Source organism: Tripterygium wilfordii, chromosome 4 (genome assembly GCF_013401445.1).
Source record: "Tripterygium wilfordii isolate XIE 37 chromosome 4, ASM1340144v1, whole genome shotgun sequence".
Classification (NCBI taxonomy): Eukaryota; Viridiplantae; Streptophyta; class Magnoliopsida; order Celastrales; family Celastraceae; genus Tripterygium; species Tripterygium wilfordii.
Genome location: NC_052235.1, coordinates 15,641,671 through 15,657,025, shown reverse-complemented (window position 1 = coordinate 15,657,025; position 15,355 = coordinate 15,641,671). Strand labels below are relative to the sequence as shown.

General features: G+C 37.6%; 1 protein-coding gene across 1 annotated transcript; it reads left to right on the top strand.

Moving 5' to 3' along the window:
• The first annotated feature begins 713 nt into the window (after nt 1–713).
• On the top strand, nt 714–2,050 carry LOC119997044. The gene is made up of 2 exons (XM_038843815.1): nt 714–730; nt 1,300–2,050. The coding sequence occupies exons 1-2, from the start codon at nt 714–716 to the stop codon at nt 2,048–2,050; spliced, it is 768 nt and encodes a 255-aa protein (XP_038699743.1).
• Nucleotides 2,051–15,355: the final 13,305 nt, after the last annotated feature.

Below are 15,355 nucleotides of genomic sequence, written 5' to 3'. Positions count from 1 at the left end.
GGACACACAATTGAAGCTTTGTATTTAACATTGAAGCATGCATGCATTGACGGGATTGGGATTCTCTCTCCTCTTATGCCTAATTCTTCATTTTTAAGACATAAAATATTTTTAAACAATTTTAAAAAAAATAATAATAAATGGCAAGTATGCAGGATTTTGACCGTTGTGTCATCATCGGACGACCTTAGATTTCATTTATCGACGTTCACTTCACATATTCATATATGTTTTTATCTACTGATATATACACTCACACAACATAATTTACTGTAAAATAATTCACAAAAAAAAAAAATTATAAGCTGAAAAATACATTAAAGGCCCAACAAAAATACATTAATCTTTATAACATGAAGAGCCAGAAAATACATTAAAGGCCCCAAAAATTAGAGTTCAAGTTTGGACCTATCGGCCCTCACCTCCACTCCATGGAGTAAACTTCTTAAAAAAGCACTTTCGGATCGCAACAATCTTTTTAAGTCAAGTCATCAAGTCGGGTCGCCACGCATAGAGGAACATGCTCCTTACAAAATCCCAACACACTTTTCTACCTCCAATAGTTCATGGGTTCAAGTGAGCAATGTGAAATCAATTTCTGAAATAAAATACACAATATCTTAGTTGGCTGTGTGTGTGTGTGTAGAGAGAGGAGGGGGGGGGCGGGGGGGAGTTTATAAATACACTGCTAAGAGGACCAAAGTGTAGTTGAAATGGGGAAACTAATTAGGTAAGGTCAAGTAATTGATTATATTAATATGATGGGATACTACTTTTGTTGGATATTGTTTGCTTCCTTAACTCTTTTCACACAATGGTCCAGACCTAGTTAGCTCGCTCGCTCTCACCCAATTTTATGTACTGGAATTCAGTGCTCGAACTACAAAAGAGGACCACCCCCAACAAGAATTCGAATCCAACTTGACTGTATAAATAATCCTTCCAGCTGAAATTAAAAAAATTGAACTAAATTCATTAGGTCAGAGAACCATAAAGGTAATTAATAATAATGCAACTAAAACTTGAAAAGAAAAAAAAGAAAATGAAATACAACTTATAAGTAAATATTCCACTTCCAACTGATCATTGTCGTTTTCGACAAAGGAGCACCGGCCTTTCCTACAACATTTGAGGGAGCCGGGGTTCTGCAATTCCTCAGAATCTAAAATTCGTATCTAATGACTTGTAAAGTGTGACATAGGGTTTAGGAGTATGACATAGGGTAAAGTTGTAAAGTAGTCACAACTTTAATTGTACAATTCTTTCTGTCTATGGCCACAATTCCTGCAATGAGAGAAGGGAGCAGTGGGAAGCAATTAGGGGTCTAAAATCCTCCATTTTGGTCCCTTGGTTAATATGGGGTGATTTGAATGAGGTGTTGCTACCTGAAGATCGTCTTGGAGGCACTCACACCACAAATGGAATGAATGATTTTGGAGACTTTGTGAATGCTTGCAACCTGGTGGAGCTCCCCTTAGCTGGCAGAAGATTCACTTGGAGCAACTCAAGGAGTATGAGTCGGATAGACAGAACATTCGTAGACACTGACTGGCTTTTTTTATTTCCTAACATTGTTTTGCAGGGACTTAGCAAGGGACTTTCTGATCACTGTCCTTTGCTATTCACTTTGGTGGATCTGAACTGGGGACCTCGTCCTTTTAAGTTTTTAAACTGCTGGTGGGATCATCCAGACTTCAGACAATTCGTTTGCATCTCTTGGGCTGCCTTATCTAATGCAAATATGGAAACTCATAGCATTGTTACCAAATTGAAATTACTGAAGCAACGTTTGAAGGATTGGAATCATGACACATTTGGGAATATTAATGATAAGCTCAAAAGCGTTGAGGCGGATTTAGACAGACTTGACAAAATAAAAGAGACACGGGATTTGGACAGTAGTGAAGATTGCAATCTCAGATATTTAAGGAGTTCACTTTGGAGCCTTAGCAAATCTCAAGAATCCTTATGGAGGCAAAAATCTAACAAAACTAAAGGATCCAATGTTTTCCAATTGTATTCATTCGTATGTGTTACAAGATATATATAGATATATACAAGACTGTAAGCATACAAGATTAAATACATGTAACAAATTCTATCTTGCTGTTACTTAATTCACGAAGATAAAATAGAGGAGATAGAGTTTGTTGTGGCTGCTGTTACTGAAGCTCTTGACTTCGGAGATAAGATCGATGGTGCTTCTAGTATTTGTTGAGATAATGCTGGAGTTTCAGTTTCTGTTGAAGGTTCACTAACATGCCCCCGCAAGACGGTGCTCCCATTGGAGATACCGATCTTGGAACGTAACCTGTGAAAGGTGAGATTTGGTAGGGGCTTGGTAAGAGTGTCTGCAAGCTGGTCTTTAGAGGAGATATGAGACACAATGAAGGATCCTCTAGCCACATGATCATGAACAAAATGATAATCGATGGCAATGTGCTTCATTCTTGAGTGAAAAACTGGATTAACAGAGAGATATGTTGCTCCAATATTATCACAAAAAATCTGTGGAGGTAATGAGCATCTGACATGTAATTCACCAAGCAAGTTTTTAATCCAAAGCACTTCAGCAGCACATGATGCAAGTGCTCGATATTCCGCCTCTGTCGAGGAGCGGGCAACTGATTTTTGCTTCTTTGAACACCAGGAAATTGCATTTCCTCCAAGATAAACAATGTAGGCGGAAGTGGATTTGAAATTATCACGATTACCTGCCCAATCCGCGTCCGTAAAGGCTGCAACTGAGAGATGTTGGTTACGTTTAAGAAAGAGACCATGATGGATGGTTCCTTTCAGATAACGTAAGAGTCTTTTTGCGGCAGACCAATGTGTCTCTGTTGGCAGGTGGTATTGGGCCAGTTTGTTGACTACAAAAGATATGTCAGGTCGAGTGAGTGCGAGATATTGAAATGCACCAATTACCTGACGAAACTGAGTTGCATCAGTTGCTGGAGAACCATCGTGCAGCTGAAGAGATTAGGTGGAAGACATAGGTGTAGTACATTCTTTTGCACCTGTCATCTTGGTCCGTTCAAGCAAGTCTCGGATATATTTGTGCTGAGTTAAAAGAAGCCCAGATTTTGTTGGAAGTACCTCAATACCAAGGAAATAGTGAAGGTCGCCAAGGTCCTTGATAGAGAAGCGACTTGCTAATGCTTGCAAAAAACATGTGATAAACCCACTGTCATTTCCTGTGACAATTAAATCATCGACATACACCAAAAAATAAATAGTAATATCATGGTGATGATATATGAAAAGCGAGGTGTCACTCCGAGAATTAGCAAAGCCATAGGAGAGTAGAAAACCCTTGAGCTCATTATACCAAGCCTTGGGAGCCTGTTTGAGACCGTAAATTGCTTTCCTCAGTTTACAAATAAAATTCGGATGTTGTTGATCAACAAAGCCCGGCGGTTGCTGCATAAACACTTCTTCAGACAATGTCCCATGAAGGAAAGCATTATTGACATCCAATTGGCGTAAAGGCCATGCATTGGACAAGGCAATTGAGAGGATGAGCCGAATGGTTGTGGGTTTAACAACCGGGCTAAAAGTGTCATGGAAATCAATTCCAAGACGTTGGTGAAAGCCCTTGGCAACTATACGGGCTTTATACTTGGATATGGAACCATCGGGATTTCTTTTAATCCGAAATACCCATTTGCAACCTACGACATTTTGGGAGGGAGAGGGAGGGACAAGTTCCCATGTTCCATTTCGAAGAAGTGCGGTAATCTCATCAGACATGGCTTGCCTCCTCCCACATTTTTGGAGGCTTGGGTGACACAGGTGGGTTCAACAGATTCGGGGAGGGGATGGTTTGTAGTTGTGTGATAGAGAGACTTGGGTTTGAAGATGTTATTTTTGGAGCGAGTTGTCATGGGGTGAGAACGTGGGATAGAAGTAGTGGGGTGTGTTGGTATTTGATGTACGTGATGTGGTGATGATGATTTGGCAGGAGAAGAGCTGGCATCAAGAGTAGTAGTGACTAGAGGTAAAGGAAAATTATTTACAGGAGAGGAAGTAGTAAAAGGAGTACCTGACTCTGCAGAAGGTGGTGACAATGACGTGTTGACATGTTGCGGCAAGACTTGCGAGGGTGCTGCCGTGGTGTCCTCTACTGGTGAGTGTGGCATGGCATTGGTCAAGGGCATAGATTGGGTAGGGAAAGAGACAATGGGTAAGTTCCAAGAATGAATGGAGGTAGAATTAGTGGACATATCAGCAGAAGAAAGTTTGGAATAAGGAAACACAGTTTCAACAAAACGAACATGTCGAGAGGTATAAATTTTATTTGTTATAGTATCCAAACAAAAATAGGCACTTTGATTGGGAGAGTAGCCAAGAAAAATACAAGGAGAAGATTTGGGCTCAAGTTTGTTGGAAGTATATGGTTTTAACCAAGGAAAGCATAGACAACCAAAAACTTTTAATTTATTGTAATTGGGCTGCCGGAGAAATAATTTTTCATAATTAAGGAGAGATGAAATTTATTATGGGAGTGGGAAGGCGATTAATTAAATAAACTGCAGCTTGAAAAGCATAAAACCAATATTTTGGAGGTAGATGTGCTTGATGAAGAAGAGTGAGATCAGTCAAGGCCGTCTGTAGCATTTTGGAGGCCCTAGACAAATTAAGAAACTGAGGCCCTCATTACTTAAAATAATTTTTTTTTTTATAAATATGAAATCCAGCATATCTAATAAATTCAAAATGCAATATAATTAGTTCTTGAATACAAATAAATTATCACCAATATCCAATAAATTAAGCGACTCGAACTTATAAATTTATTACATCAAATGAAACCAAATAACGCTAAACCAAATAATTCATAGGGGAGGGGCCTCACTTGTACAGTTCGGATTTGATTTGTTACCACAATCAAAGTTATAGGTCAATGAATTGCACTTTTTAATTTTTATATATGTGATGGCGTGTCATTTTGTGTTTGGGTTAATGGGCTTGTTTTCTTAAATAACAATATATTAGGATTTTTTTTTTCTGATTTGGGGGTTCCGCAATTCCTTAGATTCTACAATTTATATTCAATGGTGAAGAAAAAGACATACAAATTTTAAAAATGAAAAAACAAAAATATAGTGTGATGTGGCACATCCCTCAAGCCATTGGATTCCAATTGTAGACTCTATAATTTGAAACTAATTGCGGAGCCTCCTAATCCATTTTTTTCTTATATCAATTGACAAGTACATTGTACTGTCTATATACACCTAAAAAGATATACAATTTAATGAAAAGTGAGGCCCCTCCCCCATGAGAGGCCCTAGGCGACTGCCTGTCTGGCCTCCCCTTGGAGCCGGCTATGAGACCAGTGTCAACAATGTGTTTGTGACGTCTCTCAGCAGTCCCATTGTGTTGAGGGGTATGAGGTGGGGTTTTAAGATGTTGAACACCCATTGTACTAAGAAAATATTTTAGAGCAGTAAATTCGCCACCACCATCCAAATAGACAGAAATTATAGGACGTTGAAAAAAATTTTCAACCACAGCTTTATATTGACGAAAAATGGTAAACACATCAGATTTGAGACGCATGGGGTAGAGCCAAACATACTTGGTGAAATGGTCCACAAAAATCACATAATAATTAAAACCATTAACAGATTGAATAGGGGAAGGTCCCCAAACATCTGAGTAAATTAAATCAAGAGGCCCATGACTCTCTAAAGTAGATTCACCAAACGGTAAACGTTAGCTTTTATTACATAAACATGATTGACAAATAAAATTTGAAGGAATGGAAGAGGAAAGCGACACTAAACCAGACTGAGCAAGAGAATTTAATATTTGTAGAGACGGATGGCCAAGACGCCCATGCCAGATCACCGGGGATGCAGACACAGTGGTACCAGCAGAGAAAGCCACGGCTGGACTGGTATGCACACCTGCCGCAACCGGCCATTCATAAAGGTCATGTCTATTCCTTCCGCGGAGTAGATGAGTCCCCGTACGTAAATCCTTGACAACAAAATAAGAAGGAAAAAATTCAATAAATGTGTGATTGGATCGACAGAATTTAGAGACAGATAGTAAATTTCGTTTAATAGACGGCACACATAAAACATTAGAAAGAGTAAAAGAAGGGGAAATGGAAACAATGCCAGTATGAGTGATAGGTAAACCTGAACTATCACCAATTTGAATATCTTCGGGACCCTCATAAGGCTGATGCAGAGACAAGTTTGACATCTGAGAGGTAACATGATGGGAAGCACCCGAATCTACTATCCAGGAGGGTGGAGCAGACTGAGTAGTAATGTGATTGGCAGTAGGACGTGGAGAGCGCAGACTTGGAAAAAGCTTGAAGCAACGCTTGGCATCATGGCCGCGCTTATTGCAGAACTGACAAACAACTGGGTTGTTATTAGTGGAGTTAAATTTGTATGGTTTCATGGGAGTAAGAGGATGAGGAAGGAGGCCAGGTGCAGGAGAAGGAAAGTTTGGCTTTGTATTCCGATGGGAAGATGGAGTGTGTTTGGCTAAATTGGCAGTGGGTGGAGTAGAGTCAGAGTTGTGTTTGTCATTGTGAAGGAGGAAGGTCTCGTGGTCAATGATCTTATCAAACAGTTCTTCGAACGGAAAAACACTGTCTCGAGTGCGAAGGGTGGTGATAAGCTCTTTGTAGGCTGGGCCCAGACCACGAGTTGCATAGACAAGAAGGTCAGCATCACTTGGAGGATCACCGAGAGCTGTTAGTTCATCTGCAATTTGCTTAATGGAAACAAGAAAATCAGTAACAGAGAGAGAACCACGATTAACCATAGTGAGTTTATCTTTCAAATGAATCATATGAGTTGTAGATCGCTCGGCATAGAGACGAGATAAACGAGTCCAAACTTCATGACTTGATGTTGCAGAAGAGACTAGTGGAATAACAGCTTCACTTAGGGATGCAAGAATTGCATAAAGAATTAGTTGATCTTGTCTACGCCATGGAAGATAATCTGGATTGGGACTAGTAGCATCATTTTGAGTCACCGTTGAAGAGGGGCACGAGAGAGTGCCATCGAGATATCCTAGAAGATCCAAACCAAAGAGAAGAGCAGTGAATTGGGCTTTCCATGAAAAATAGTTGAGTGGCGTGAGCTTAAGGGGCAACTGGGCAGCAGCATTAATCGTTATTAGACTTTGAGTAGGATTAGAAGGGGCAGCAGCAATGGTGGCTGTGTTGCCTGTAGAGGATGAGTTGGTTGTAGCTGAGTTGGAGGCCATTTGGGATGAAAGAGAGAAAAAAAATAGAAGAGGATCTTAGCTCGTTAGAGAGAAAAGCTCCGATACCATAACAAAACTAAAGGATCCAATGTTTTCCAATTGTATTCATTCGTATGTGTTACAAGATATATATATATATATACAAGACTGTAAGCATACAAGATTAAATACATGTAACAAATTCTATCTTGCTGTTACTTAATTCACGAAGATAAAATAGAGGAGATAGAGTTTGTTGTGGCTGCTGTTACTGAAGCTCTTGACTTTGGAGATAAGATCGATGGTGCTTCTAGTGTTTGTTGAGATAATGCTGGAGTTTCAGTTTCTGTTGAAGGTTCACTAACAAAATCACGTGTCAAGTGGATCAAGGAAGGAGATAGGAACACAAGATACTTCCATACAGTGGCTAGTGTCAGGGGCAGGAGCAACAAAATAACTAGCTTGAACACCTCATCAGGGACTATCTCGGATCCTCTTAAAATCAGAACTGAAGTTTTTCATCATTTTGTTTCACTATATACATCCAATAATCGGAGAAGGATAGGTATGGAGGGTTTGCAATTTAAGAGACTAAGTTCAGATATTGCCGCATCTTTGGAGCTTCTTTTTTCTTATGAGGAGATCAAAGGTGCAGTTTGGGGTTGCGACGGTAACAAGGCCCCAGGACCAGATGGTTACAACATGGGCTTCTATAGGAATATGTGGGACAGTATCTCTGTAGATGTTTTGAATATGGTGAATGGCTTCTTTGAATCAGGAAGGCTGCCTAAAGGCATCAACTCCTCCTTGATCACTTTAATTCCAAAATTTTCAGGGGCTGCCGAGCTAAAAGATTTTCGTCCAATTAGTTTGATTAGTAGCCTATACAAAATCATCTCCAAGACTCTAGCTAATAGGCTGAAGCAAACCTTGAGTTCAGTTATCAGTGACAGTCAATCAGGATTCATCAAAGGCAGACAAATTATGGACTCCATATTGATGGCCAATGAAATTGTTGATCACTTGAAGAAGAAAAGGAAGTTGGATCTTAGAATGCATCTCCACAGCTAGAGTTTCAGTCTTAGTTAATGGTTCCCCAACAAATGAAGTTCATCTTAAAAGGGGGATAAGACAGGGGGATCCCCTATCTCCATTTCTTTTTATCATTGCAACTGAAGGCCTGAATCAAATGTTGGACAATGCAAAAAACTTGGGGTTAGTAGAAGGTATATCAGTGAAGGATGGGGGTCTTCAAATCTCTCACTTGCAGTATGGGATGACACAATCCTTTTCAGTTCCAATTCCACGAAATCATTAATGAATTTGAAAAGGGTTTTGAGGTGCTTCGAGTTGATATCAAGCCTGAAAGTAAACTATCATAAGTCCTCTTTGGTTGGTATTGGTGTGTAAGCGGATAGAGTGACGAGGGTGGTTAATCTATTGCAGTGTCAAACAGAACAACTCCCTATGAAGTACCTTGGCATGCCTCTTGGTGGGAATATGAAAAAGTCCAGCTTATGGGATCCAGTGGTGAAAAGGGTTGAATCCAGACTTTCAATGTGGAAGGCCAGACACCTCTCTATAGGGGGGAGATTGACTTTGATAAAATCTGTCCTGAATAGTTTGCCGGTCTACTATATGTCCTTATTCAAAATTCCTAAAGGTGTTGCTCAAAAAATTGAGAGGATCCAGAGGCGTTTTCTCTGGGGAGAGGTTGACAATCAAAGGAAAATGCATAGCATTAGTTGGGATCAAATCACAAAAGCCAAGAAGAATGGTGGTGCTGGAGTTGGTTCTATTCTTGAGAAGAATAAGGCGCTTCTATTTAAATGGATTTGGAGATACAACACTGCTCATGATAACATAGAGGTGAGTTGGAAAAGATTACTGCAAGATAAATATGACCTTCCTAATATTGTTCTTACCACTGATGTAATAATTCTCGCAAGTGCACAAGAGTCTACGAATAGTACAGTGTATGCAAGTACGAGGTCGATCCCACGGAGACTAGTTAATATAATTAATGTACCTAACTTGATGAATGATTAAGATTTGGGGAAAAAGGGAGAATGATTGATGTAAATAAATTAAAATAAAAACAAAGAAATAAAGTTCAGATTTAGTATCCAATAAGAAAAGAACACTAGGGCAATGATTTCACCTAGTAATCCTATCACAAGCATCCAATTAACAAACACACAATTATGGTTCTGATCCAAGGGTTGATTCTTTCTTAAATATGTTGGTTCGTTCGTTCGCGGTGCCAACAAATATTATTAACAATGGATTAATCCTGTTCGGTTCGCAGTTTTTAACCCAAGGCTAACAACTCATTACGATCTAAAGAACTATAACAACCAATCAATCCCTTAACCTTGTTCATGGCAGTCGACAATTGATTTCCTTAATTCCAGTTCCACTAAGACACGTGAATTCGGTTCGTTCCTTAGTCCTAGCTAGATGAATCTAATTGAGCATTCAATTGGTGGCCAATCAACCAAACAAACAATAGATTATAAGCATAGAAATTAAAGACAAGAATCATGAACCAAAATTATGCATTCAATTAATTGAAGTACTTGCAATAATCATACTAGGCTACATCAAGCCCTAGCAAAGAAGTTTAGCTACTCATGTTATAAGAACACAAGGAAACTAAATATGAGAACATCATGAACCAAGAACAAAAACAAAGAGAAAACTAGAGACAAGAACAAGAACAAGAACAAAAGCTAGAGAATGTGGCACTCCAATTCGTGTCTTCTATTATGCTAGAGGACTCCCTTTTATAGTGACAAAAGCTTCCTTCAATCAATGTCAATTCCAAATCATTCTCTGATTTCCTTCTCTCAATCTGATTCGGTTTTCCTTGTTTCCTTATTTCTTGCCAAAATATTTCCTTCAACTTCACACCAAAGCTTTCTTTTATTTATTTCCTTCCTTCTCTCTTTCTTGATCTGCAAGTATTCTTCATTCCTTATTTATATTGGATTCATCTCAAAGCAAGCATTGAACATGGGTTTATCTGATGGACTTAAAGAAGCCTTTTTTACTTTTGTACAAATTAATCTGCAATCCAAAATTAAGAGTATTTATGTAATATCCATGTCCATTCAAATAAATAGAGACAAAAATAAATGTAAAAGTGAGGTATAAAAATATATAAAATATATTACGATCAACCACCCAAGACTCTCAGAATGCTTCTGCAAATTGGAGAAATATTCAAAACTTGCTATCAGGTTCTCATGGCAATGTGGAGAAAGCTATAAAGGAAGGTCTAGCCTTCAGTATTGGAAAAGGCAGCATGGTGAGATTTTGGGAGGATATTTGGATTGGGTCCTTGTCTTTGAAGGATCAATTTCCACGTCTTTTCACTATTTCTCTGTTGTGTAATTGTGCAATCGAAAACTTTGGAGTTTGGGAAGGTGCAGGTTGGTGCTGGATTATTCCTTGGAGAAGGGAGCTTTTCCAGTGGGAAAAGATTCAAGAAAGGGAACTCCAAAAAATTATTGAGCACATGGTCCTCTGCCCTTATAAGAAAGACAGAATCATTTGGAAATATGCAATAGATGGGGTCTTCACAGTTAACTCTCTTTCTGAGGCAGCAACCAATTACGACACTCCAGTGCTTGATGCTGCATATACTAAGTGTTGGAATGGATGGGCTCCTCCAAAGGTGGAATTCTTCATTTGGCTTCTTCTATGTGGGAAGGTGAATACCAAAGATAAAATTTTCAGGCTTGGCATTGTGGGCGATAATCTATGTCCAGTTTGTAATCTTTCAGAAGAAACAGTGGATCATCTCTTCTTGCATTGCATTGGAGCTAATGCAATTTGGTATAATATCATGAGATGGTGGGGTGTGAATTGGTGCTATCCTTGTTCTGTGAAAAAGCTCTTTGAAGAATGGACGTCCTTTGCTTCGGGCAAACATCAAAAAAAAGTCTGGTACATGGTCTTTGCTACTATTATATGGACTCTTTGGACTGAAAGAAATCGGATAGTGTTTGACAATACACGCAACCAGTGGGGCAACGTTTTATACCTTATTTTTATTAGGTATGGTTTGTGGCTTAAGGCCATCAACATCTCAATCCCCTTCAGCGGTCCCGAGCTTATGAATGATAGTGAGGGGCTAAAATTTAGGTCTCATGTGCAGAAGAACCATAGGCCCTTATCTAACTGGATAGCTCCCCCATCAGGGAGCCTAAAATGGAACATTGATGGTTCCTTGCGTATGAACAAGGCAGGCATAGGAGCAGTGTTGAGAAATAGCATCGGAGAGTTCCTGTGTATCTTCTCTGGTCCTGTGGGTGACATTGATGCTACATCTGCTGAAGTTAAAGCTATAAGAAAGGCACTGGAGATCACTATGGAGCATAATTGCAACAACAGATCTAGCATCATCATAGAGTCGGACTCTCTAAACTCCATTTCTTGGCTCCGAAAATGTTCTCCCTCGCCATGGAAGCTAGATCAAGACTTCAATGCCATAGTTAATATTGTTGAGACTCTTGCTAATGTCGAATTCATTCACACGTGGAGAGAGGCTAATGGGGTTGCGGACTTTTTGGCCAAGAGTGGTGTCGACAGAAGCGAAATGATAACAGCATGGTTTGCATAACATGGTTCCTTTGGGCTAAGTTTTGAAGGGGGCTTGCACGGGTCTGCATGTTGCCTATTTAGAGTATGAGTCGTAGTGGAAGATCTATGTCTGTATTAGTGACGTTCACTACTGTTGTTTGCCTTGGGGATTCATTGGCCTTTTCTTGCTTAGGCTTGCATAAAGCCTTCTTTATTAATATATCTGATTTATCAAAAAAAAAAAAAAGTGTGACATATCACTCTGTGAATTTTTTTCTACACCACATCATTTTGTCTGATTATTCATTTACCATTAGACGCGAATTTTGTGACTTTGTCGAATTACAGAGTCGTTTCATCCAGATTTGAGACCATATATGTTGTCCGATGATGACACCTTTATTATGTCAAAAATTAGACAAATCTAGTACCACTTATAGGGTAATTAAGTTCATCTCAGACATGATTGATTGATTAATTGCGTATGTGTACAATTTATGCACTTAAATAGACCAGTTATGATAGAGATACCAATTGATGCTGAGTTGTATGTAGAGAATTTCATGTGCATCATGTTAGACATGTAGAGCCCATAAATTCACTTGGATCATGTACGTCTAACTCAACAGTTGATATAATTGGGATATCAACTGCTGAAATTTTTTTATCATTTTCATAAATATACAAAGTCAAATCGACTCGTGAATATTATATGGGCTAATGTAAGCTGGGCCGAAAGAGCAAACGAATTCGGTCTTTATCTAAAAAGCCCAATTCTATTGTTGTAGCTGGGCCTCAAGCACAATTTTTTGCAATTTCAAGCGTCTTGAAGGTACATAGGTTGGGAGTGGAATGGGGGCCCATCAACTTGTGCAAATTATTAACTAATGATTAATATGGAAAGCACAAAAGGATCCAAAGAAAGGAATATGCCACCCCTTCTTTGGATTTTCTTCACATAAATACAAACATCTTGGACACATTTTCTCCATATGTCCCACATTAGACCCATTCTTCTATCATTTTCCGGGATCGATAATTATTCATAGCTATTATCTTAACACCAAAGAAAAATTAGACCCAATACTTTATTTTTGTCCTTGTTAATCCTGATTCAACGTACATTAGAAGTATATTGATTTTTCCCCAATAACCAAATACTTTGTGCAACTATTAACTAATAATTAATATTGAAAGCACAAAAGGGATCCAAAGAAAGAAATATGCCACTCCTCCTTTGGATTTTCTTCACAAAAAATACAAACACCTTGGGCCCATCTTCCTTACCTACAAGGAATAATGGCAATTAAAGAAAGTATATACCTTCCTTTAAAAATCGCTTATCCTTGAGACTTTAGTACATGCTCGACCTCTATGTATGACCTCCCTTATTAATTTTTCAAGATTTTTATATTATTTTAAAACATTTTTAATGTGCAAATCATAAGATTCGGATTAATGCATTAATCACGCATATAAGGATAGCAATTAACCACTTGAGTGATAGCTTAATTTGTGAATATCTCTTTAGTCAAATAGTATGGATCTGAAGATCCTAAATTCAATTATCATTGAGAGCAATATTTTTGTGGACACGTACTAGGTTTTGGCCCAATTTACTATGTCGTTAGATGGAAAACTTATGTGCACGCCAACTTGCTGACCCAAATTTAAGCTCATGTCAGTTATCATGTCCAAAAGACAAACTTGTCTGATATAATTTTCGGTTACCCAAAAAAACAATTGATGATTTGGATTTAAGAACAAAATGTGAGCATGATAAACTTCAAAGAATTAATTTTTAATATTTTCAAATTGCTCTCAAGTATAAACAGTATTAAACATTAATTATATTAGATCCCCATAATCCAACATAAAAATTTATCAATCAAAGATCTTATGTTGTGAAAGCAAAAAAATGTATAGTTGGGCTTGTCTCAATGTAGGAGACAATATAAGACAACTATAATTGTACAATCATATATATAATGAGAAACATATGCATCAATTTGCTTGTTAAAAAAAATGCATCAATTTGGACAAACACATACATTCATGGAGATAATCAAACTTATTTGATGGGTTACGAGAGCGTTTGGATGGTGTGAATTCGATTTTTATCTAATCATAGATAAAATATTTATGTATTTTGTCTAACACGCGTGATTTGTGAACTATTGTATGGATTAATAAGTTACCGAATATACAATTGAAGCGTAATGACTATAAATGCTCGTATAAAAAAAAAAGTAAAAACCTAGAATGGTAATAGTAATATAGAAGCTCAAACCAAATGTGTTAAATTCAATTTCTTAACTAAGGTGATTTAAAGCACAAACATAATTTAATTTGGATAAGGAAATAGAAAAAAGAAAAAGAAACAGTAGTTGAGTAGTAAAGAACACGTTTTTCCACAAAATGTGGATGGGCAGATATTCCAAGTTGAAGTAAAGAATATCCAACTAACAGATCCGAATCTTCTGCTGGCAAAAACGTCCAATCACAAATTCCACCTATAAATCATGAAACTCCACGTATGAATAAAATAACATCATGTACATTATTCATCATATTTTACTTTATTGATCATTTATATTTATTAAATTCATGTATAGTCTCCCTAATTACGTTAGGTATATTGATCAAGGTCATCATAAATGTTAATGTCTATTAAAGTTAATGTATCACGTAAATCAAAATAAATATAGATGATGCATTCATCTTAGTCAAATATAAGGGTTTTCTACGCATTTATGACTCTTCGATGGATTGAGTCACTTAAGTGACAGTATAAAATGTTCTTGGTCACTCTCTTCACACAACTAATTTTATAGCAATTCCATCATTCATATCTAAACATTAGAGGCGCGAAATAAAAATCAAGAATACTAAACAGTTTAATTGTCCAAGATTGATGAACCCGTATTTCAGAAAACATGTTACAAACACTCTTCATATTAATTATTTACTTATGCAATTTTCATTCTTTAATTTCATATGTAGGTGCAATTCATTACATGTTACAAACACTCTTCATAATAATTAGTTACTAATGCAATTTTCATTCTTTAATTTTATTTGTATGTGCAATTCATTATAATTAGTGCGCATCTCTTGTATTTGAGTGTGAAAATTGAGGAACAATTTTATGGTACGATACAAAAGCAGTTAAATCAAGGAAGCCAACATCTCTAAAGTTTTATATTTGTTATATGTCTTGAAGCATCCATCAGACTCTCTTATGTCCACCAAAGGAAAGGAAAAAATATAATTTGGTGGGTTGATACAAAATATCTTATCCCTAGTTCCCACATAATCACATTTTTAGTGGTTAATTATATAATTAGTGTAAAAAAAATATTAAGCCCCACACCGAGCCGCTACAAAAAAAGTTACTTGCCATGTGTCCAGCCGACAGCCAAAGAGCCAAAGAGAAAAAAGTTAAAAAGATGTATTAAAATAATAAAACTTCTCTCTTTCAGAGGGAATATAACCAGAGATATCCTTTCGTTTCATACAAACGCCGGATATTCCACAGATAACCCTTCGA